The following is a 24,763-nucleotide window of genomic DNA, read 5'->3' on the forward strand; positions in this document are numbered from 1 at the left end:
TTCTGTAGATACTAATTTTGACTGAATATTTTTTTTCAAATTCCATGTCTCAGCACCATGTGTCAATGTACTGCATACTGTTATTTGTTTATCCCATCGCACTCTATTCAACATATCTATAGCTGGTTTATAGGCCAGCCAAATTCCGATTACTGATGGCAGGAGTCCAAACTACTGAGCTCATTGCATATTTCCTGTTTCTAGCAATAGCAGCGACCTCATCTCCAATCGGTAATAAGTTGGTGGGCCTATACCTTTGTCACTATCTGATTGTTCTTGGTAGTTAATTGGAACTCCCAAATATTTATATTAGTAGCAACTTTTTGTGATAATATTTCTTTCTTCCAATTTTAAATCTTGGTTTCAATTCTGAAATTTGTAAAATGTTTTCTCCAAATTTATTTTTAATCCCCATCTATCACATTCTTCTAGCAATTTCCTAGTCAAACACTCCATATCATCATAATCTTAGGTTATTTAGGCCTGCTATTCTTAACTTTCCCAAAAACAAGCTTGACATCTTATCATATTTTGAAATACCACACTGTACCCATAGCTTTAAATATTTCAGTAATGGTCAAGTTATTTTCCTCGAATTTTACAATTAAAGAGTGCGATCCCAAAACACATTCAATCCATTTTTATGAAAGGACTGAGCTAATTTTTGTATCCACCAGTCTATGGATTGAAAAAGTTTTCAAGTGACATGCACAATAACACAACCTTTTAGACAAGGATTGACGTTGTTTTGGAAGAAAACATGCTTAAAATAGATTGACAGAAGGCTCAAACAAAATCATAGGCCTATGTATAAATCATAAAAATAGCCAAATGGACTGAGCAAGTTTTGGGGTCACACTCTTCAATAATGTTGTATGAAACAGCTTACACACATAATTAAAAAATAATAGTAAAATAAAATTGAAGAGTATTATTTGCTACAGAATTGTAATTTTTAAAAGAAAAGAAATCTTCTCAGATAAGCTAGACATTCTGAATTACCTACTTTTAAAGTACTTTGAAAGTGCCTTGAAATGATTAAACACCATACTAGGCCTATCTACTACATTCCTAAGAGAAAGACACTGCATAAGTGAATGCCATAATAATTCTATTCACTCTATTCTGTTGAAGTTCAACGAAATCAAAAAATATTATTAAAAATCGGTCCTCATTTTAGCTGAACAGAAAAAATGGCCATATGTTTTCTATTTATTTATTTTCTTTCTTACTTACCAGTATTGTTCCTGTTCTTGAGTCAGTGCTTTCAATGCCTTCACACCACCAGGGCATTCTTCCCCAAGAAACTTCCCAGAAGACACAGGCAGTTGCTATCTTCCATTTGATTTATCTATAATTTAAAAAAAAGAGAGAGAGAGATTATAGTCTAGATGTGGATTTAATGACAGAAGAAAAATAGATATGTTGTAAAATACAGCCTTTAAAGTGATATGTACTTTTGATCTGACCCTATTTGTTAAGTATTTAATCATTTCTAAATTTCTTATTGTCTTTTATAAATCACTCTATATTTTGTTAATTGCATTAATGTCCTTTATTTGTTTAATTATTTCTTAACTTCTCTGAGACATTTGTAGTTGTTATTTAGTCAGTTGTCTGAAGACAGGTCTGAACCTCACAAGTGATACCAACATGGCACCACTTATGAGGCAACTAGGCCATTGCATACATCGCCGACTAGCTACATATTACACTGATCAGACTTCATATATATATATATATATATATATATATATATATATATATATATATATATTCGACCTGGTTGGCGAGTTGGTATAGTGCTGGCCTTCTACACCCAAGGTTGCGGGTTCGATCCCAGGCCAGGTCGATGGCATTTAAATGTGCTTAAATGCGACAGGCTCATGTCAGTAGATTTACTGGCATGTAAAAGAACTCCTGCGGGACAAAATTCCGGCACATCCGGCGACGCTGATATAACCTCTGCAGTTGCGAGCATCGTTAAATAAAACATAACATTTATATATATATATATATATACATACAAACAATTGCGGCACTGAGATCAAAAATGGGACTAGTCACGCAGAGGTCATTTTGAGAAAAACACTAAAAACTTCACAGACTGCATTGTATTTGCTTTAACCACTTGTTATTGGCATTGGTATTGTTACTTTGCACTTGGTCAAATCTACTTCTCCAACAAGGAGTTAATTTTTTTATAAAAAGAGTGAGAGAGGGGGAGAGAGAGAGAATGAGTGTGTGTGTGTGCGTGCGTGCGTGTGTGTGTATTTTTGGTATTATATTACTATTGTTATATAAACATTAAACATAAAATTGTATTTATAAACAAGTTGACACCTCAGTAAAACACTATCCAATTGGGTCATATTCCCTGTCTCACAATTCATTCCCAGAATCGTGGAATGCTGAGTCATTTTGTTTAACATTTTATCTCGAAGTGCATAAAACACTTTGTTAGAAGAAGGGAACTAGCCACTTGACAAGTCCTGTTTTTCAACTTAACGCTAGAATTCTACAATAGTCCATGCAAGTGACAACTTCCATTTTTACATTAAACGTTGAAGGGTCGCTCATATAGCCTAATATGGGAGCACTCTTAACTTGGTTACCCCAAAATTGATGACAAGTTCCGTTTTTGATCTCAGCTCCTCAATTGTTCTTCCTCTGATACATCATGTCAAGTGAGATGTACTGCCTCATAATAGATGTATATATCAGCCAGAACCTCAGTCAGAGGATACTGTACATTTGTAGAATAATCTGTAAGCTTAATAGTTTCTTTGTTAGCTATTTTTATTGTTAGGCCTATATTGTTGAGTCACATTTTGCTCCTGGTATTCTTTGTCTTGTATGACAACCTACAGTGGTGGGAAGACTATAAAAATAAAATTATAAATTAAGTTTCACTTCATATATTAGGCCTTTCATATCATCTGACTTGGTAGCTTGTAAACAAATATCAAATAAGATAGTGGCAGTCCTGCCAGCTGCTTGCATTACTTTCAAGTATACCTAAAGAACAACAAAACTGATATGAAACTATGAAGATAGCAATTGATATTCAACCTTCCATCTTAAACAAGCTATTCGAACACTGCCTATCATTTCTCCGAAACAATTTTTTTTTTATAATCTCATTAGTCTGTAATGATTCCCTAGAAGTTTCATGGCATTTGAAGGTGTAACAGTATGAAAAAAAAATTGAAGTTTAAGGGTTAAAGTTTATATACAGAGGCTGACTGCATAAAATATTAATTCAATAAACATATACATATCTAAATCAGAAGAAGAACATCCTACTATTTAATTTAAAAAGATCAGATGTCTATCTGAAAAACTGTAGAAAATATAGCACATTTTGTTTGTTAACATTTTTTATAATTTTTATGTCTAAGCCTAAAACTTCCCTAGCTATTACTTTGTAACCAACTGGCAACAGACATTAAAATTTTAAGAATGCCCATATGTAAGCTTATTGCACAATTCAGCAAATTTTTATGAACATCCCTGACATATTATATGGACTAAGCTCACCGGCCCTGTAAAGAATGCAAAAGTAATAAAATTGATCCACTCTTACTCCAAAGCTACTTGAAACCATGCCTTTATTTACCAGCTTCCGAATTGATAACATCCAAAGTACAAACTACATACAAACATTGACTCACCAGTATACCTGAATTATGGCTGAACCTGTAGGCTTACACAATATGAAACGAATTTGTATCACAGTTAATATACAAATGATAAAATTTCGTTATACATCATACACACAACTGACAAAATTCAATCCACGTCTATACATCTGTTCTAGCATGCTGGTTCGATCCCCAGCTAGGTCATGATGGAATATGTAGTGTTCAAAGCAGATATTTTAGAGCATTTTTCTCGAGATACTCTCATTAACTTTTTCATTCCACCAACACACTTTATTTTTGCCTCATTTCGTCTATCATCTACAACAGCTAAAAACTGGCTGGGATTAAATCTTGGGGGTAGTAGTCTTCATATTGTTAAAGGATTTAAGAAGACTATCATGTACCGTACTCCTCTAGGGATGGGATCTGGCTCTGTCGGGACTGAGACAGGATGACTCACCTGTCAGCATCTGATTTACGATTGGCACCTGGCTATCTGTTAGACAGAAACAGTAATAACATACAGAGTGCACAGTGGGTCTGTGTGAGCCTGATGCTTCTCGGATCCAGCTAGCCAGAGAACATGATGTTTTTAAGTTAATTATTTAATGATGCTGTATCAACTACTGTTATTTAGCGTCTATGGGATTGACGATAGTAATATGAGGCCAAGGATTCACCATAGATTACTTGACATTTGCCTTACAGTTGGGGAAAAACCTAAAAAAACCCCAACCAGGTAATCAGCCCAACCGGGAATCGAACCTGCACCCGAGCAGGCAAGCACCTTAGCCGACTGAGCTATGCCGTTGGCTGCCAACATAATTCAAGTCTCTTACAATTTATAAGACATATTTTCTACTTGACATCACATAGTGAACTGAAATCTGTTACTGACAGCATCTGTGACCCTTGTAATCCGATTACTTCCAGAAATACTCCTGGCTGGAGTGCTAGTCAAAACAAAATAATTGCATGAATGTTAGCTATTATTGAGATGATTCTTTGGTTCTGTTGTGATGGATAGTGGTGGCAAGTGCAAGGATTGGAGCTGAACTATGCTATGATATTAGTTCTGAAAGAGAAGGCGAATCCTGGCGAGATATCCCTCTAAGAGAACTTTTATACTGATCTCCAACTGGACACATTCTCAATACACACCAGCTGATTACACTAAGATTCATTGAGTTTCCAGGTTTGAGCAGGTAATAATAATAATAATAATAATAATAATAATAATAATGATTTATTTAACCTGGCAGAGTTAAGGCCATATGGCCTTCTCTAACACTCAACCAGGAGTAAAAACTGTGTTACAAAAACACTACAAATTTACAAAGTACACTACAATTTTACACACAAAACTGAATAAAATAATAATAATAAAATGTAAACAGCAAGTAAGAAGAAATCAGACATAATGTATAACATAGAGAAAGAAAGAAAAAAGCATAATAAAATGTGAACAGCAGGTTAAAAATAAATGAGGCATACAAAGTATAAAAAATAAGACAATTATTGATAATAATAATAATAATAATAATAATAATAATAATAATAATAATAATAATAATAACAGGCCTAATAGTAGTAATAAAATAGTGCAGTACAAAGCATACAATGAATACAGTATTTTTAAGTACACACAGTAAGGAAAATTATGATTATATATAGCTCAACTTATCACATTAGAGATATACCATTATCGGAAAATATGAAAACAAAAATATAAAATAAGTTAAATATCACTAGAACATAAAAAAATGTGAATACGTGGAAACATGCAATACAACACTTGTCATAATAGTAGTTTGGCAACTCGTCATAAGATAATTTTCTAACTTTGATTTGAAAGATTTCAATGTTCGGCAGCCCTTGACTTCAGGCGGCAGAGAGTTCCAGTGATAAGAGGTAGCAACAGTGAAAGATGAGGAATACAGAGATGATGTGTGAAGTGGAATTTCTAGCGTGTTATCACAGTCTACTATATACAGTCGCGAAGCTCAATATGTAGTAAAAATGCAAACAGGGGTAGTTGCCCACCACTAGGATCGCTACTATCGCCTCATCATCGCAGATCTCTCTCCTAGCAGACGACAAAGTATGTTACGCTTTCGTTGTCTTGTTCTTTTGGAAAAATTAACACCTTCCTTCCATTATTGAAATATTAAATGCATAAAGTTAATTTATTATTTTAATGAAGTATATTAAATTCCACCATAAACTCGAAGATACCTGCAAGAAATAAGTTAATATAATTTTTGTTTGTGCAAAACGAACTGAAATTTACTATAATAGCTTCACTCATTCAAGATTATAGCGATAATTAACTATGAAACCAATAAATATTAATTTGCATTTTCCTTTACAACAATAATAATGGAAATACGAATTAATGGAGTAACTTACGTGTACCGGTACTTGTAGGTATGCTTACGTAGTTAACAAAGTGGGATGAGGTTAAGCAATAATAATCACACCAGAATTGGAAATAAAACGTGATCAATAAATTTTATTGTAACAGACTTTTTCTACGTCTCTAGTAAAGCAACAAATAAAAATAACAACAAAATTAACAGCTATAATTAAAAACATATCCTTTGAAAAAAAAAGTAGGCCTAAGCAAAAATAATCCCACCAGAATTGAAAATAAAACGTGATCAATAAATTTCATTAAAACAAACTTAATTTTTCTATGTCTTTAGTAAAATAACATAAAATAATAATAACAAAATTAATAGCTACAATTAAAAATATATCCTCTGAAAAAAAAAAGTAGGCCTAACCTTTATTTCTCTGGAAATTTAGCAGAACTTCAACCGGTATCTAATGTCCTTTCGGTTAGACTGAAACATTGTGAAATTTAAGGATACAATGTATTCTAACAGTCACAAAGAACTTCAAAATTAAGAGTTTTGTTTCTGCACGGCATTCTTGTGCAAACCCAGGAACCTTTCCGAATCTTTCGGAAATCGGAAAAGGATAACTCTGGCCTCTTTCTCTTACTGTTGCTACTATTTATAGCACTACAAACGTCTCCTCTTTGTTCCATATTATTATTCCAATTATTATATTTTAGCCATTAACATTTTCATTATAACCAATAACGAACATTTCACAAGCATCAATGTGAAATACGCAACGAGCTAGCACTCGATAGAAATACGACACAGTCCAAAGTCGACCATGGACAGTCTATTGTTTCTAGTTGCTAACCACTTGGAGCGCTCTATCACGAGATTTGCAAAAAAACACCTCAAGCTTCGCGACTGTGTATAGTAGACTGTGGTGTTATCGCGTTGTGATCGAGTATTAATATTATGATAGCGAGAGAGTATGAAAACGAGCGAATAAATAATAGGGGGATGAAGTGTGCGTAATTCGATATAGGAGAGAAAGTGAGTGCAGATTTCTCCTCTCATGTAACCTAAGCCATGATAACTTCTCGAAAGAAGGTGAGATATGATCATAGTATCGAACATTACAAATGAAGTGGACGCACGCGTTATGAACACGCTGTAGTAGGTAATCCCACCCATTCCTAGACCAGCCAGTGGCCGGGGAATGATGTGAAATGGAGATAAGACAGAATGATGATGATGCTTCATATGGAAGCGAGAGAACTCCAAATACGAACTTGTTCACAATAAGTGTCATTATGAATTTTTCAATGAAAATACCAGGACTGGAAGCAAAACTACTTATGTGACAGGCTGAAGGTCTAGACCACTCTGACACCGTAAAAACTGATGATATAAATCTTAATTGCAATAGCCTACTGCTTCAGATATATTCGTAGTAATCCTATAGAAGAACTAGACCAAAGGAGATATGTTTTTTTTTACAGTTGCTTACTACGAATAGTATTAAGTACGTGGTTTTACTTTCTGGCATCTAATACTCTCTATAGAATAATAATAAATATAATTATGATAGACGATAGTAAAATACAGTATATTACTATATTTTAACACCTCTTTTCATTGTTGCAATGTATTTGCTCATTCGTGGCTTAGAACGCTAATCGTGAATCCATGCGGAGTTCTCTTCGCCTTGGGTATTGACAGAAATAACGTATATACGACAATATAACTATGTATTATAGCTGTAAACTACTAACACTCATTCTCTTCAAAATTACACTGTTAAAAATATCTCGCTTATTATTATTATTATATTATTATTATTATTGTCTTAATACTTCGGCAGACTCCCTTCATGGTCTGGTGGTACAATACGGAATTGTTGGCAACCCTATCATTCTGATAGACGTTTCACTGTAGCCAGTGTTGCCAGATTGAGCAATTTTTCGAGAAATCGGCTACTTATATAGTCGCGGTGGTGGTCAAAAATAGTTTGCGATCGATGATTAATTTGGGCGGAATTAGAAGATCACCAGTATGTTCTTCGAGCGTGTGGAACATTTGAAAATATTTTATTTTGTAACACCAAATAAAAATACCGGTATTTGCTATTTATGAACTCAAGTGTGAATGACAATCAGTGCCAGATATTAAGATCACGTGAGAGGCGGTTGTTACAAGCGATTCCCATTGGTCTACATAAAAAAGAACAAGTTAGAACACTTTGCTCTCGTACTGACAAAAACAAATGACTAATCGGACTACCTGTACACGTTATGCGTATGGCTCTCAGGAGGGAGGAACTTTATTACAATATCATTGGTAGTCTGCCCTGTTGTTGTGAAATACCTTTTTATTTGTTTATTACTGTCTTGAAGTGAAGTGATTACTGTGTTAGGCTACATTTTGGAATTTTATGTACTGTTCAGTTGGTGGCTCTGTGTTATTTTAACCGTTTGTAAAAATATAGGAATGGCCAAAATAACTTACAGTCAGACATATAGACGTAACTGGAAAAAGGAACAGTGGGCGGCTAGTAAGTACAAATTCTTTAAAATGCTTAACGATAAACATTTTGCAAAATGTGGATTCACGTCACTTACACGCAGCATTGTTTGTTGTAGGCTGATCAGCAGAAAACTCAACAAATGAAACATTCTGCAAATTGTGTAAAGTGCATCTGAGAGTCATGGTTTGGATTTTAAAGTATTTTTAAAATTATCTCAGTCTTCTATTCAGTGTTAAAACATTGTATTTATTATTAAAATTGAATGGTTTGGCGTAGAGCCTTCTTTAGTTACAAGCCGGAGCATGGGTAGGTTTAGCAACGCAGAGTGGAGGCGGGAGATTTTAAAGTGATATCACAGTCTGCTATATACAATCACGAAGCTTGAGTTTTGAGGGTGCTAGAAACAATAGACTGTGACTGTTCTATTTTGCATTGCCTGTAATGAGGCGATATTAGCGATCCTAGTGGTGAGCAATTATCTAATGTTTGCATATTTACTACGTATTGAGCTTCGCGACTGTATATGCTAGACTGTGGTGATATTGTGTTTGCTCATTGCTTTCGTTATACGTAACGCGTATTTTTTTCAGTATTACTTCATGCACAAAGGTAAGATCAAGATTCAGAGTAGTGATGTAAATTATTACGGGTTCGAAAATAGTGTTTTATTGCAATCAGTTAGCTATACTTTAGAATACGGTGTAAGTAGGCTACTTACATACAAAGGCTACCAAAATAATTACAAAAAAAAACATGTTTTTATTGATAATACGAAGGTAAATAAATAAATAAAAAAAGATATTCCTTGCACCGAAAATAATAAAATCAATAATGCTATAAAGACGTAAGTTCCTACGCAGTATTCTTAAGTTCCATTCAGTTAACAAATTTGTGGCTAGTAAATTGACAATGTTTTGCCGCTTAATGTTGTTTCACCTCTGACGTGAAAGATGTAGGATATCATATGCATTTTAATTTCATGTGATTATGTCGTGCTTTTCTATAAATATTTCAGATGTCCAGGAAGCCAGTTTTAGTTTGAACCTGGCCAGTCACCATAACAATACTGTTATCCTAAATTATTTGTTATAAACTTTCTAAAATATAATTTTAAATACATATAACTACAGAAAACAAGCTAAGAATGTAAATTATGCAAATAGGCCTAAAATAAAATGTAAACAGAAGAAACTATTGACATACCTATTATAATAAAAGTATGAGGATGTAAATACAGTTAAGCCAAGTAAAAAAAGTATGAAAAAATGAAAAAAAAAAAAAAAACATATCTTCAACATAATACGTAACAAAACACAACTTTATCTATTAAGTACATGTATTTTGGCGGCTTTTGAGTTACCATGCATTGCATGTTTTGGCGGCCAAATTGTAAATCAATCTGTCAACACTGCCTGTACTCTACCCAGCGTCCTTTTGGTTCTCTACGTTTTTGACAACCTGTCTGTAAAAATTACGTAGAATTCAAGTAAGTTCTATTCTATTTGTATGGGATATCCGTTTGTTTCTACAATCAAACACTTTTTAATTTAATTAAAATATATTTAGTTCTTCTCTGATAGATTCTTTTTCTTATAATCAAATTTTATGCACTTCGAAACTTCATTTTATTTGCTTGGAGTGTAGTCTTGTCTCTCTACCTTATAAGTAGTTCATGTTCACCTGTAATTCCTTTCGTATTTCTGCATTTCTAACCCAGTTCCGTATTATTTTAATATATCTTTTTATTAGCTTCCTTGAAACGTTAGCTGTGTTTTCCTTATAATTTTGTGATTCAGACATTTTTTAATAGTGCTGTCATAAATGTTTTGAAATGTCTGCATTTATTGTATTGTATTGAAAGTAATAATTTAGTAGATAAAGTAGGCTAAGTACATCCAGTAATTAAATTATGTTTCTTCCAGCCCCTGGCCGTAAGAAGAAGGTTGTGGAAGATGTAAAACCTGCATCTGAATTACCACGTCCAGCTGAAGTTTCTACATCAGCTACAGAAATTTCTCCTTCTTTGTCTGTAACTTCCACAAGTGTTACTGATGATTCATCTTTAGTCTTGAACGCAACGGCTAACAAAGAATCACCAGCAATTTCTGTTGAACATACAACCTCTTCCATTCCTGCAGAAGAAATAGATAGGCCTACTGGCATTTTCAGTGAACCCCTTGCTGTGTCAGACAAAACTCCCTTCACTCCTGAACAGCCCTCTTCAACAACTCCAGCCAAAGAAACACCTTCAATAATTTCAACTGAAACATCATCCACTGAAATCAGTTCTTTAGCAGCTCCTGATGTTCCACCAGCATCAGAAATTATAGCAGAGTCTCCATCACCGTGTCCTACTCCCAGTGTCAGTACTGTTCAAGTATTTGAAGAAGAGACAAGAATGAGTGCAGAGAGTGGCAGCCGTTCACAGACACCTGCTCGGACCTTACCAACTACAGGTTTGTAACACTTACTGCTGGAGATAATAGACTTCCGTATCCCAAAGACAACCAAGTAGCTACTTTTTTAATTTGACACAACGAGGAACGCGCAATTTATATTTTGTGTTTTACGTAGCTTTTATGTCTCCGAATTAGGAGTGAAAAGTAGGTACTGTTGTGTTTAGATAGCTTGCCCGGTTGTAACGTTCTGCACAGAAAACCAGGCAAGTCCATTTGATACTGATAAGGGAAAAAAGAGTGCATGGGTTAGTAGCAGTGCAGCTTCTGCGGAATTCACTTCTTTTCCATGTGCAAATACGTAGTATGCTAGCTATTGCAAATCATTAGTATTGTAATGGTGCTAATAAGGACATTGCAGTTCAATTATTTATTGTAAATGGAAGATGAAAAGAGAAGACTGCATTGCATTAAATATGAGTGTTTGGGTAGCAATGAATGGAAAAACTGTGATCGCTCATGGAGTGCAGGATGTAACCAACGGTTTTCAACATAACCGTAATTTACGTCAGCATGCATGCAGTTCTCCTCCATCTCCCTCCTTTCCTACGGAATGTGCTGAGAAACTGACTCACTCAACATCACCCCTAGTCAAATGTTCGCGCATAACACCAGCCAAGCTATCTAAACACAACAGTAGACCTAGCCTATATGATTTCATCAGAAGCCTCATTATTGAAAGTAATAATAATAATAATAATAATAATAATAGCCGGCCTGGATGGCACAGTCGATATAGTGCTGGCCCTCTGTGCCCAAGGTTGCAGGTTCGATTCCGGCCCAGGTCGATGGCATTTAAGTGTGCCTAAATGTGACAGGCTCATGTCAGATTTACTGGCATATGAAAGAAATCCTGTGGGGCAAAATTCCGGCACACTGGCAATATTGATATAACCTCAGCTGTTGCGAGCGTCGTTAAATAAAACATACCGGTAATTTAAGATTATTATTATTATTATTATTATTATTATTATTATTATTATTATTATTATTATTATTATTGAAACGAAATATCGCCATTTCTTTCAATCTTTCACTAAATCACATTTTACCCTTTTCTTTACAGCCCCTTCGTTGTAAAGCTTCCTTCACACATTCTTCTCATGTTTTCCTTTCATGGGAGACATTTGCCGAAGCACATTGATATTGTCTGTATTATCAGCGAGAGTTGTATTACTCTTATGTCATAGTATTGCATGACTATCACGAAGCACACTTGCATATTTGAATCACGTTTACCCATAACTATTTTACGGTGTTGTTCTCAAAGTCGTCATTCTCCATATTTACTTCAAAGGCTATTCTTGAAAGTCTATCGGAGTGCTTCCTCAGCACACGACATAATCATTGTAACCTGTTCTGTTAAGTCCACCTCTGTGAAGTAATGGTTAGCATGTCTGATTGTGAAATGAGCGGACCCAGGTTCAAATCCTGGTTGAGGCAAGTTATCTGGTTGAGATTCAACCAAATGAAGCAGAATTGCTAGGGGTTACTTTCGGTGTTGGACCTCAGACTCATTTCACCATCATTAATTCAAATTTCATTGTTATCATTACCATAGCCCGGATTAAGTTCACATTGCAGCGTGCTATATATGTACGAGAGTGCGGCTGTTTGATGACAAAATCATTCCAGAACAGGAGTGGTAACCACAATAAGCCTCAGACTGCAGTGCAAGCCTTCGGGCTCCTCCTCCATAAAAAAACTATTTCCTTCTCTCTTTGTATTCAGTACCTTCGCTTCTAAACTGGCATGCATGGTGTGTTGTTCCTGATTTTATCTCTTCTAGTTTTCTCCACAATCTTTCATAAGTAATGCATTTACACAGCCTGTATACACCTGTGGTACCTTGATGTTAAAGCCAAGCTCTCAAACTGTAGGTGTAAACGTCAACTTGTATACAGCAATATTGAACACCATCCACTTGCATCGGAAGGGCTGATTGATGCTAAAAAGTAGTCAGTTGGTTGCCACTGTCCTTTCAGAAATTTCTGAACCCAGTTTATCATCCTCAGACTGAAACATGCTACCAAGATATAGTGAGGGTCACATAAGAACAATTCCCAAACAGCAAATATTGCCGTCTTGTCAGTGTTGCCAACTGTTACCAGATATCACACGATCCTTCGTACTAAATGACTTATTTACTTACCGTACTTGATGTTGGAAGGTTATTCTAAATAATTCAATAATTTATAACATGTTTTCGAAGGCGAACTATATGAGAAAGGGATCAACATGTCAAGTATTTTGTCTGGCATTACGAAATTCATTGGTTTGACTAAACAATTGACTCACGAGACCTAATCTAAAAATGTATTTTGTTTGAGCACATGAAATTATTAGCACTAACTTCGAACACTTACCTGACTATAGTCTTGAGTTATAACCACAACGCAACACATAAAATAACTATTATGTATTAATATTAATACTGATATTAATTAATTATTAGTATGTTCAAATTTCACTAGCTTCCAGTAACAGGCTCAGAAATCTAGTACAATTTCAATTTCACGGAATATTGTCGATATTTGTCTCAGCTGCCAATATACTAGTTGCAAAATCACTACCATTTGTAGTATTTGTCAGTATCGAAATTCGAAACGAAGTTGGCAAAAGAAAATTCAACCTGCAAACTAGAAAATCACCACAATCCACTAGCATATGTAGTAATGGGGAAAAAATGGTTAGGTTTCACCCCTACGGTATGAAGTAAGCTGACTCGGACTATACTTCAAGTTCCAGACTTGTTCTAGCTGCTGCTGCTGTCAAATCATTATCTGATGATTTTTACTATAACAGTAATCAGCAGCCTTAGAAAATTTATGGTTGCTCACCAGTCAGACAAGAATTGGAACTAGTCAGCATGGTCAAACTACAGAAGCACAATAAAAAAAAAAAATCACAATTTTTTCACTCAGTAAGTAAAAATGGTCACCCATCACAGATGAGCAGACAAGTGATTTTTTTTCAAAGCCTGCTGCTGCTGATAACGATGATGATGACGACGATGATGATGACAATAAAATGTATTCAAAGAATTTGGGCTGGCAAAATCTAACAGTTTACGTCAGTAGATTATTTGTGATAATTTCCTTCATATAAAAGAATAATTCCTTCGTCATTGTCGACGACATCATCATTATCATCATCCTAAAAAAAAGTAAATCCCGGGTATGACAATCCTTAGCTTATAGGGCCAATGCCAACCAACCGACTGCTGGCCCTACGTCCACATGCCTCAGCAGAGGTGAACAATCATCCATCCAATGTGGAAGTTACGTATGGTTAGCACGATGATCCCCCAGCTGGTTTTCAGAACCAAATTTCGCTACTCACTGTAGCTCTCCAAGTTAATCATGATGCTGAATGGGCACTAGTTCCATACACTGACTGAAATTTTATGATACATTTTTTTTCTCTCGTGAGAACTCAAACCAACACTCACTCAGTATTCTTAGTTTAAGGTATGATGCTTTAATCGTCTTCCAAACGTGTATTAAACAAAGTAGTCTGTCATGGTCTCACATTAGTCCATATCTTTGCCAGAATTATAGCTAAAATTTGCAGGACTGATACAACCGTCCACACCTGTGGAATAATGGTTGGCGTGTCTGGCTGCAAAACCAGGTGGCCTGAGTTCGATTTCCGGTCGGGTGAAGTTATCTGGTTGAGGTTTTTTCCGGGGTTTTCCCTCAACCCAATATCAGCAAATGCTGGGTATCTTTCGGTGCTGAACCCGGACTCATTTCACCAACATTACTACCTTCATCTCATTCAGACACTAAATAACCTAAGATGTTGATAAAGCGTCGTAAAATAAAATAAAAAATGATACAACCAAGTCAGCATCATCATAGAACTCTTTTTGAACCAATGATTATGGTTATTTTCGTAATGTGAAATTATAATAAAACTTATTTTCCTTTAATTTTATGAACTGTGCTAGTCGAGAAAATCATGTAGAGATTGATTGTTACTGGTACAGAATATTTCTTTAATTAATCGTAATAAATGAACTCCTAAAGTGCAAAATGTGTCTAAGCACAGGTGATGAGAGCAATGTGTTTTGCACATTGGTACAATACACCAGATGATGTTTCTTGGTTATATTATCTTTTCAGCAGAAACAGATGGTATTGTAAAGTTTTACAGTGTCTGATGAAGATATAACTGGCAGAATTTTTTGACATTTACTCAGTGCACCAGACATAAGATTTTCTCATATGTGTATCTTTTCAGCAAGAATATTTATCATAGTGGCTGATTATTAAGAAACTGCCAAAATGTAAATACAAAAGTTAGGAATTTGTATAGAAATGGTACTAAGGACAATTAATTCATATTCCAGGAGTAACTGATGGACCAGGAGAAGAATCACAGGGAAGTGCAATCAGTACTGCCACAACAGAAAGTGTGAAGAAGAAGGGACGTCTGGAGGTTGGAGATGGAGAAACGTAGGCATATTATATTGTTTTCCTCTGTTTAATCCAGCTAAGCAGTGCTGTATACACTTAAGGTCGTTGTTTTAAAATTGGAGCTCTTGCAGTACTAATATTCTGATCAAAATTTAGATAACAATTGTGTCATTTGATATATTAAATCTATTACCAACAGGCATGAATAGATAGACTCATTTTTCTTCACTTCAGGGATTAGGCAGAAGTCTCTGATCTGTCTTCATATTACCTGTCAACTCCATCTTTTTCTCAGATGCAGATGTGCCTCATATTTCGTTTTATTTTCTCTACTGTACATTATTATTAATGGCATTCTTTAGCTACTTATTCAATTTGTGTTTTGTCTTCTCCGACTCTTTTAAGTGCCATTTGGTCCCTGCAGTCTTTCAATTCTGATGATCCGCTTGTGTTGACAACCCAAGAGCTTTTCCACACACTCCTAAGCTCTGATTCTGAGATTGGAATAGTGTGGATTCTGTGTCTTGCTGCAGCAAGGAACGGTGCTGTGAATGGATCTCAGATTTATTGGTGCGAGAGGTGGCAAGATATTCAAAATTACTTGAGATATACAATATACTGCCAATGGAAAAGAGAATGGTCTGCACAAGAGGGAAACAAATTACGAAGCATAAAGAATACTGTTCGAGTTTGAGATTCGTCCACAAGAGCGTCACGACATGAAGTTTTGCTCACCCAGTTGAGGATTTGCCACTGTCGTCTGACACGTGGCTATCTCCTATGTGGCGAGCCTCAGCCAGATTGTGATATATGGCATGTACCACTTACAGTCGAACATATTTTATTGCATCGTAGGAAATATGACTATGTCCGTCGACAATATTCAATTTGACTGACTCTACGTGACGCCCTTGGAAATGATTTTAATTGTACAAATGCAGTTCTGAGATTTTTAGCCAATACAGGACTTGATAGGGTGATTTAGTTTTTATTGACCCGTTTTTACTTATCCTCCAGACCCTTTACATCTAGAGGTTACATTTGTTGTTTTATATTTTTTTTTTACATACTTGACATTTCGGACCTTCTACATCCGAATATTTTATAACATTTTATTGTTGTTGAATTGCTCCGTATAATTTGTCTTTGGTGGTGTTTGTCTACCTAGGTCTGAGAACTGCTCCTTTTTATGATTTTTTACGAATCACCTTGTTAATACTGAATTTGTGCACTTCGTTTTTAATTTGACAACGTTTTTTAGTTCGTGTTAGTATTCAGCTTGTTGAATTGTTTGTGTTTTTTTTTTTATTTTTTAAGAATTTTAGATAAGGGCACAAATATCCATAGTAGCTGATGCGCCCTTTTTAAACTCACTAACTCCTTATGATTACGAATCTACTTCTCTGCATCACGCCATTTGCCATAGCATGCAAAATGTTTACTTGCAGTTTCATGCTATAAAGTACTCACCGATGTGCTACCAATCATTTAGTCCATTTTCGTCAAGTTGTGATCAAGGATTTCCAAACAGTTTGCAGCAAAAACAATAAACTCAATTTTTATTTCAGAATATTGAAGCCATTGGCTAGCATGTTTCATTATAAGCTAATTTCCTTGTGCAATGATACAGAGAAAATCTGCTGCTGTGTTTTGTTGATTTATTGTTGAGAATTTTCGGAGCATCAAATGGAAATGTGAATCAGGGCCAACTATTTTGTGGTCCATATGTGATAATCTGGTCTCGAATTTGAGGTGTGAAGTTGCGCCATAGACGTAAGTCATTCAAATAATCTGTCTGAAAATTGTCTGCTAATGAAACAAGTGTTAATGTGTTTTCAGTGTTTTGCGTTGTTAGAATTATTGGTATATTTTTGTTCACTAAGATATGTGTTCGTAACATCATTGTCATTAAATAACTAGCTTTGCTTCTATGTTCGCAGTTATCACGTAATAAATAACTATAGTGCTAGCTCTCGTATCTGCTAAAGTTTTCACTTTCTGTTTTGTGCGCAAGATGGTTCTGAAGTCATTTTCTGGTCAGGTACGAGTAATAACACAAATTAACGAAACAAAACTAAAAGTAAAACCACAGTCTACAGTTCACCACAGTTTTACTTGAAGCATTCAACTTTGTACTCTGAATATATCAAACTGAGTTCCAGTCTCACAATAACTATAAAATTGCATTGGGAACTTGCATATTGTTACGTCAGTATTGCATTAATGGATTGGAATTTCATTATTCTTAAAATATTCATGTTGGCAAATTAACATTTTAAAGGTAACTGTAAACCCAGCATTCTCCAGTCTTTCCTATTTTCTGCCTTCCTCTTAGTCTTAGATATTATAACATATTATATTAATTAGTTTTCTCTCTCTCTCTCTCTCTCTCTCTCTTTAATATAAATTCTGTTTCAAATTGTGTAGCTGCTTAGAATGCAGTGTATTTCTGTTAAGCCTATCTCTTTTATAGTTGTAGCATTTAAACATAATACTTAAATTGAGTCTGCCACGAAGCATTGAAGCAATCAAACAATTGTGGTATCAACCCAGCTCCAATTCTTACATATGAAACTGGATCATGGTAAAATAAATTAAATTTACAATGTAGAAGTAATACAATCTTGACTATAATAAAAATTGCATAAAATTGATTCTTCACCCCCCTCCCCATTTTGAACATTTAGAGACTTGCTTTTTCGAAGTTGTGCAAATGAAACAGTGATATGGAGCAATGAAATTTTATATTGTACTTTCATACAGACCTTTTCAAAAGCATTGGAGACAGCTTTGGCTTTATTTCAGTAGCCATCCCTCTCCCTTTTTTAAGTTTGGGAGGGTTGTTTCAACACACCTATACTGATACTCTTGTCTAAACATGAAAAAGGGCAGAATCTTTGCAAATTACGTGAAACATACAATGAGAAATGATTTATCACTGTCATGATATAAATGATTAACTTTTTTTTATAACCATGTTTTGATTCTTCTGTCATAATTTCAGGAAAGAGTTTACTGTCGATCAAGTTATTGAATATCAATGGCCTGTTGATAAGGGTGGAGAAAATCTTATGATACAGGAACAGATCTCAGAATATTTAGGAGTTAAATCTTTCAAAAGAAAGTATCCTGACATAAAAAGGAGACCTGTGGAAGCTGAAGAGAAGACTTATTTGAGAGAAAAAGGTCTTGTTACGGAATCGATGTGTGACATGGGTAAATAATATCCTTTTTTTCTATTAGTCTACTAAATCTAATCTAATCTAATTCTTTCTATAGGAAGTTAATGAAACTTAAACTTTTATGCTTTTTATATTCTAATTTTGTCAAAAATTGAAATAAATATTTGGTCATAATCGGGAATTTTATTATTTTAAGTCGACCTGGTTGGCAAGTTGTATAGCGCTGGCCTTCTATGCCCAAGGTTGCGGGTTCGATCCCGGGCCAGGTCGATGGCATTTAAGTGTGCTTAAATGCGACAGGCTCATGTCAGTAGATTTACTGGCATGTAAAAGAACTCCTGCGGGACAAAATTCCGGCACATCCGGCGACGCTGATATAACCTCTGCAGTTGCGAGCGTCGTTAAATAAAACATAACATTTATTATTTTAATTTTGAATCATAGTTATAACAGTTTTGGAATAAACACTTTTTCAGATACAAACATATTATTAAAAAGAGAACTCAAATTAAAGTTTGAATCCTCGCATAAATGGTAAATCTACAACACAACTCTGACATTGATTGTATTGATTTTCCCTTACAAGTCAACATTTTCGTCACTTCTACCTTACTACATTCTTAGTATGTTATAATTCTTAAGAAGTAATATTGCTGCTATTATTCAATACTGGTTGAGGTTGCTGAGTTCTACTGTTCCTCTTACATCTTGAAAGAGATGAAATAGGTTCTTGCTTGATGTGGTCAATATTTTTACAGGCCAGCTGATTGAAAACAGATTTTGGTTCACAGCATTTTGTACATTTTGGTGATGAACCAATTAAATAGGAAGTAATCATGATTATGTTAATGCGAAATAATTTGAACTAAATATCTATTTTGTTTTCTGAAGGACTGACTGCAGTAAACAGTACAGAAATTTTGGACATCATGTATGCAGACTTCCAAGAAAAGTATGAAGAATATCGTCGCTTCATAAGAGAACGACAGGCTAAAGAGTTTTCAACTAAACAAAAAGGTAACACAACATTACAACTTACAAAAGTTATATTTGTAACTTTCATGAACAATATGCACGAGGTCTGTTGAAAAGTTCTGGAATTATTTAAATATTTTTTTTCGGACTTACTAGAAACCTAGTGAGCCTAACTGCCTTCCATATCTCCCTTCCTGCATTTATGCATCACTGTCAATGCTGTTGCCAATTTTGGAAGCACTCCTGGTAGGCCAGTTTCAGGATCGCATGTAGTTCTATCTGTGAGTTTTCCTTATTGTTGCTGTAAATTGTCTGAAATTCGTCATGCTTTCTAAGTGGATTTCAGTCTGCCAGAACCATGTCAGGTGAGTAGGATGGATGAGGAAGTACAATTATGTTCGTATTGATCGAAAAGACACAAATCTGTAGCATTGGGTGTGCTGGAGCATTGCCATAATGGAAGAACAAGGAGTTGTTTCATGGTTGTCCTACTTAAAAAAAAAAAAACATGGTTGTTAAAAAAATAATGTTAACATGACTTCGATCTTTCACAGTCTTGGAGAATTTTTTTCCAATCCATTGTGAGAATTGCATTTCATTTCCACATTGTATTCATAAATCCATTTTTCATATTTCGTTATAATTCCTTTAATGAAGTTTTCATACCCATTAGTGCAATCTAAAAGTTTCTGACAAATGGCAACGTGATTGTGTCTCTGATCCTGTGTCAGAAGTTATAGGACGAACTTTGTAGCTGTCCAATGCAATTCTAATTTTGTCGTGAAGATTTTATGTCATAATCCTATTGATATGTTCCAGCCTTCTGCTATTTCTCGAATTGTCAAATGACAACCAATATGCACCATTTTATGAACTTCTGCAACATAAGTGTTGTGAGATGATGTCGAGGCTATCCTGAACACGGGCTGTAATCTATTGAGTGCTGACAATTCTTGAATTGTTCAAATTATTCATAACATCCAGCACAGCTTATCCATTAATCATCATAGTCTGTTTTATCATATTTTGAGTCTCTGTAAACGTTTTTCATAGGTTGAATTAAAATTTATTGTTCATGTGTTGCCTATGAAAATGTGTCATCTCGATAATCGCACAACTCTCTGTATGCACTTAAAGGAACAGCTTCAGGGTGAAGACTAAACATATCAGGATGATGTATCAAAAAGGAGGTTAAAGAAGAAGAATGCCGCTAGGCAGTATCACTTGCCAGCATTGCTAAGACGTAGTTTTGGCTCATACATTCTGGAACTCTTTGAACAGACCTTGTATTAATGAATTTTAAAATTTGGATTTCACCCATTATAAATTGAGTATTTTTCTTGCTTAAGCAAAGCTCATTTTTCAGGAAAGTTTCTGCCCTCCACTCACCATAATTTGAAACATTATATTGGAGATATATAAACTATACAGTATACTATAAACAGTAATTCTTTCTGACTCAAAAGCAGCCATTTTAGCTATAACATCCACTTTCATCACCAAAAAGTCAACAAATTTTTGAGTGCTGGAAATGTCTATTTCACCTCAACAACCTAAAGAAAAAAATAGTTTTTCAATGGATACCAGCACATTGCGGATTGACTGGCAATGATGCTGCTGATTATCTTGCCAAAAAGGGCTGTGGTATTATTCAAAAACCTGCTACACAATTATCCTATTATGCAGCAAAAAGAATAATTACTTCACAATACCACAAAATTATAACAAGTCATCACCTACAAATTTCCAAAAATAAAAGATGGGAATCTGTCTCAACCCAAAACGTCACTGGATACCCAAGGAAGAATGCAGTTGCAATTTTTAGAATGTTTACGGGCCACAGCTGCTTGGCCAAATATCTCCACAGGATTGGAATATCATCTCCTTCACCACTCTGCCCCTTATGTGTTCTTCAAGAGAAAATAGATCAAGATCATCTTCAAAACTGGCCAGCCACTATCAACTTGGCGTCCTTGAGTGAAAAATACTGGCGAACAAGAGAATTAATGATTTCATTATCAGAAATTCAGCATTACCAAACAACAACATATATAAACTATGTAATGAGCACATATCAGAGAAAATATTATATTCACAACGTTCATTTAAAAATGTTTCTTGCAGTAAGTTTCATTTACATAAATAATTTTTGTTTTCTCATTATTCAAAGTTTAGGGAAAATATTATGAAATTGTAAAACGTTTATTTCAAGATTTTTTTACAAAGATACACACTTATGGCATTTCTGATACTGGTTTTGATATGTCCTTTATACATCTGTTCATCTATGAAAAGCTTTTTCTCTTGACATACTGCACAGATTTTTTTATACTCAGATCTAGTGATGGTGATTTAGTTGTCACTGTGACAAGATATCTTGTCTACAGTTACGGTGTCTAATGTCTAGACCACTGGATTTATAATTCTATGGATCCAGGTTCGATCTCCCAATTTATAACTTGTGTAGGGCAAACCTATGGTCCAGGTAACACAGGGGTTTTCTCCGCCAGCTCTGGTTCCCCTGTGACATCCCAACAAATCTCCATCTCATCTCATCTCATCACAGATGTAGTGTAGACCAGCCTCATATGGCACACACTGGGTAATGATCTGTCGGTAAATTGGTTTGCACAACATACTGTACCTAGGTATAGTTCGATTCCCACTTGGGCTGATATCTGGCTGGGTGTTCACCAATTTCATTAGCACTAGATAACTATGTAGTTGATACATTAAATCATCATTCTGATAGGTCAGAGTCCTAAAAGAACTGTTACAGTCTATGTAAGTTTTCTTGTCATCATCACTTCGTGAGGTACTCCATTTATCTTCTCTCTCTTGGACTGAAATTCAAGATTGACGTAGGGATTCTTTATATATTAAATAATTGATTATAAATACACATATTGAGGTAGAAATTAAGCTGACAAATACTTTTTAAAGTGGAAATTTTGTGACATTGCAAAGGAAAGGAATCTACTAGACTGTGATTGTGAATAATTTGACAAAAACTAGGTACCCAAAATGAGAGTGGCTCGGAATATAAATTGATGAATAGAGTCCCATGAAAGTAGTTTTAATTTTAAGAAAAATTAATTTTAAAGTTCCAAGATTTTGGTGTTACCAGTACTATATATTATTTTAATGTATCGAAGTACATATGATATTTCCATGCAGATATTCTGCGTCATCATACATCGTTACCAGTACTGCCAATTTGCCGGTGGTATTTTAAAATTATATATTCATTCATTGTTTTTTTGCCCGAGAGCACGTCTTTTACTGTGAACCCAGCATTCTCCAATCTTTCCTAATTTCTGCCTTCCTCTTAGTCTCTGCATATGATCCATATATCTTAATATCGTATGTATCTGCATATGATCCATATATCTTAATGTCGTCTATCATTTGATATTTTTTTCTGCACCAAACTTTTCTTTCATTCACCATTCCTTCCAGTGCATCCTTCAGTAGGCTATTTCTTCTCAGCCAGTGACCCAACCAATTTCTTTTTCTCTTCCTGATCAGCTTCAACATCATTCTTTCTTCACCCACTTTTTCTAGTACAGCTTCATTTCTTATTCTGTCTGTCCATTTCACACTTTTCATTTCAAATGCTTCTAAATTATACACCTATATGGAAGTTTTATAATCCTGGCTTAAGATATTAATCTTGATAAAAGTGGTATATACAGTATTTTCAGCATCAATTATCAATTTTTACAATTTATACAGATTTTAATACATTGTTGCATTCATTTGTTGACAAAATGGTGGAAAGAAATGTGCCATAAAAAAATGAAATTATGAAAATACTGTATTACTTAAAATTATTGAATTGCAATATTTTTCGCGTTATACGAATTACTTTGTGATTCAAAAGTGCGCTTTTCGAGGTTATGGGAGGAAATTGTGCAAAAATTTGGCAAAATGAGAACAGTATTGCTTCTCACATATTTTACCAATCTCTACTGATGAATCCATGAGAAACCCAGATGGAGTAGAATCAGGGATGTATAATGAAGAATTTTTGCATTACATGACACTTAGAAAAAGAGCAACAATATTTGAAGCAGAGCTCCAATCCATAATAACTTCACAATTCAAAATAAGATAATAGGCCTACTATTAGTCTATTCTAAATCTGCAATAGAAGCTGTTAGCAATAATTTCAAAATCAGAACTAGTATTATAGATGAAATAGACACAGCATTGTAACTCTGTAAGCACACTGGGAAAATCAATTTTTGCAGTGGATCCCATCGCATATTAGACTAATTTATCAAGCAGACTCCCTAGCCAAGAAAGGCACTGTGGTAATCCAAAAATCAACACAACTCATGACTGCCTGAATGAACATCTCATCAACATAGGAATAAAACCCACAGATACATGTGCCATCTGTGACAACCATGCAGTCATGAACAAGAACCATGTCCTCGAATGCAGAAAACTTGTACTGGGAAAAGAAAAAAGACCAAGGATCTTGCAGGATTTTGTTGGGTAGCTTAGGCCAATATCCAACCATTGGAAAAAAAAAACAACATAATTTGACAAATTCTTAATGTATTGACTATTTGTGTTGTTGCCTAGTATGCATAGTAAGAACATATGGGCTATTCCATCTCAAATCGACCGAAATATAGAGAAAATTGACCTTGCAATTTTTAAATACAAAGAAACTTTTTCTGTCCATAGACAACTGTGATATAATGCTTTGTGCAAAGTTTGAAGCATCAGAACTTAATAGTGTTTAAATTAATAATATTTAAATTTATCGTATTTTCATAAAATTAGCAACTTTAAACTCCGAAACCCTTTCACCCAATGATCAAAATGATGGTTTATTTTGATGCTGAGAAGTTAAAGTTTATATTGGAAATGGAGAAATTTAGATTTTTCTTCATTAAGACGCCTTTGGCCACGAAAAAATATTTTAAAAATATATGGTTAGATTCCGCATTGAAAGTACAAATAAACACATATTTTTTACTGGTGGTATGTTGATAAGGAAGTATTGAAAATATCAAATAAAGAAAATAAATAGTACGTGCGTGAACTAACCAGCTGACTGCGAGACGGGAGGTAGTCGAGACAAGCAAGGCCAGGAGACAAACACATGATGTGTCTAGCAGTCATGGCTGGGCTAGCTTTATCACAAGTTTTCATAAACACAGGAGTAAAATGACGCCCAATGCTCGCTTATCTTCAGC

General features: G+C 34.8%; 1 protein-coding gene across 3 annotated transcripts in view; it reads left to right on the top strand.

The window, feature by feature from the left end:
* Positions 1-24,763, top strand: part of LOC138703132 (serine-rich adhesin for platelets-like) — a 61,591-nt gene that overhangs the window by 16,325 nt on the left and 20,503 nt on the right. For all 3 annotated transcript variants that reach the window (XM_069830756.1, XM_069830753.1, XM_069830754.1), the window contains exons 2-5: positions 10,439-10,972; positions 15,327-15,432; positions 18,398-18,609; positions 19,467-19,592. In XM_069830756.1, coding sequence (XP_069686857.1) covers positions 10,439-10,972; positions 15,327-15,432; positions 18,398-18,609; positions 19,467-19,592 — 978 coding nt within the window. The remainder of the gene's footprint in view (positions 1-10,438; positions 10,973-15,326; positions 15,433-18,397; positions 18,610-19,466; positions 19,593-24,763) is intronic.

Source organism: Periplaneta americana, chromosome 7 (genome assembly GCF_040183065.1).
Source record: "Periplaneta americana isolate PAMFEO1 chromosome 7, P.americana_PAMFEO1_priV1, whole genome shotgun sequence".
NCBI classification, from domain to species: domain Eukaryota; kingdom Metazoa; phylum Arthropoda; class Insecta; order Blattodea; family Blattidae; genus Periplaneta; species Periplaneta americana.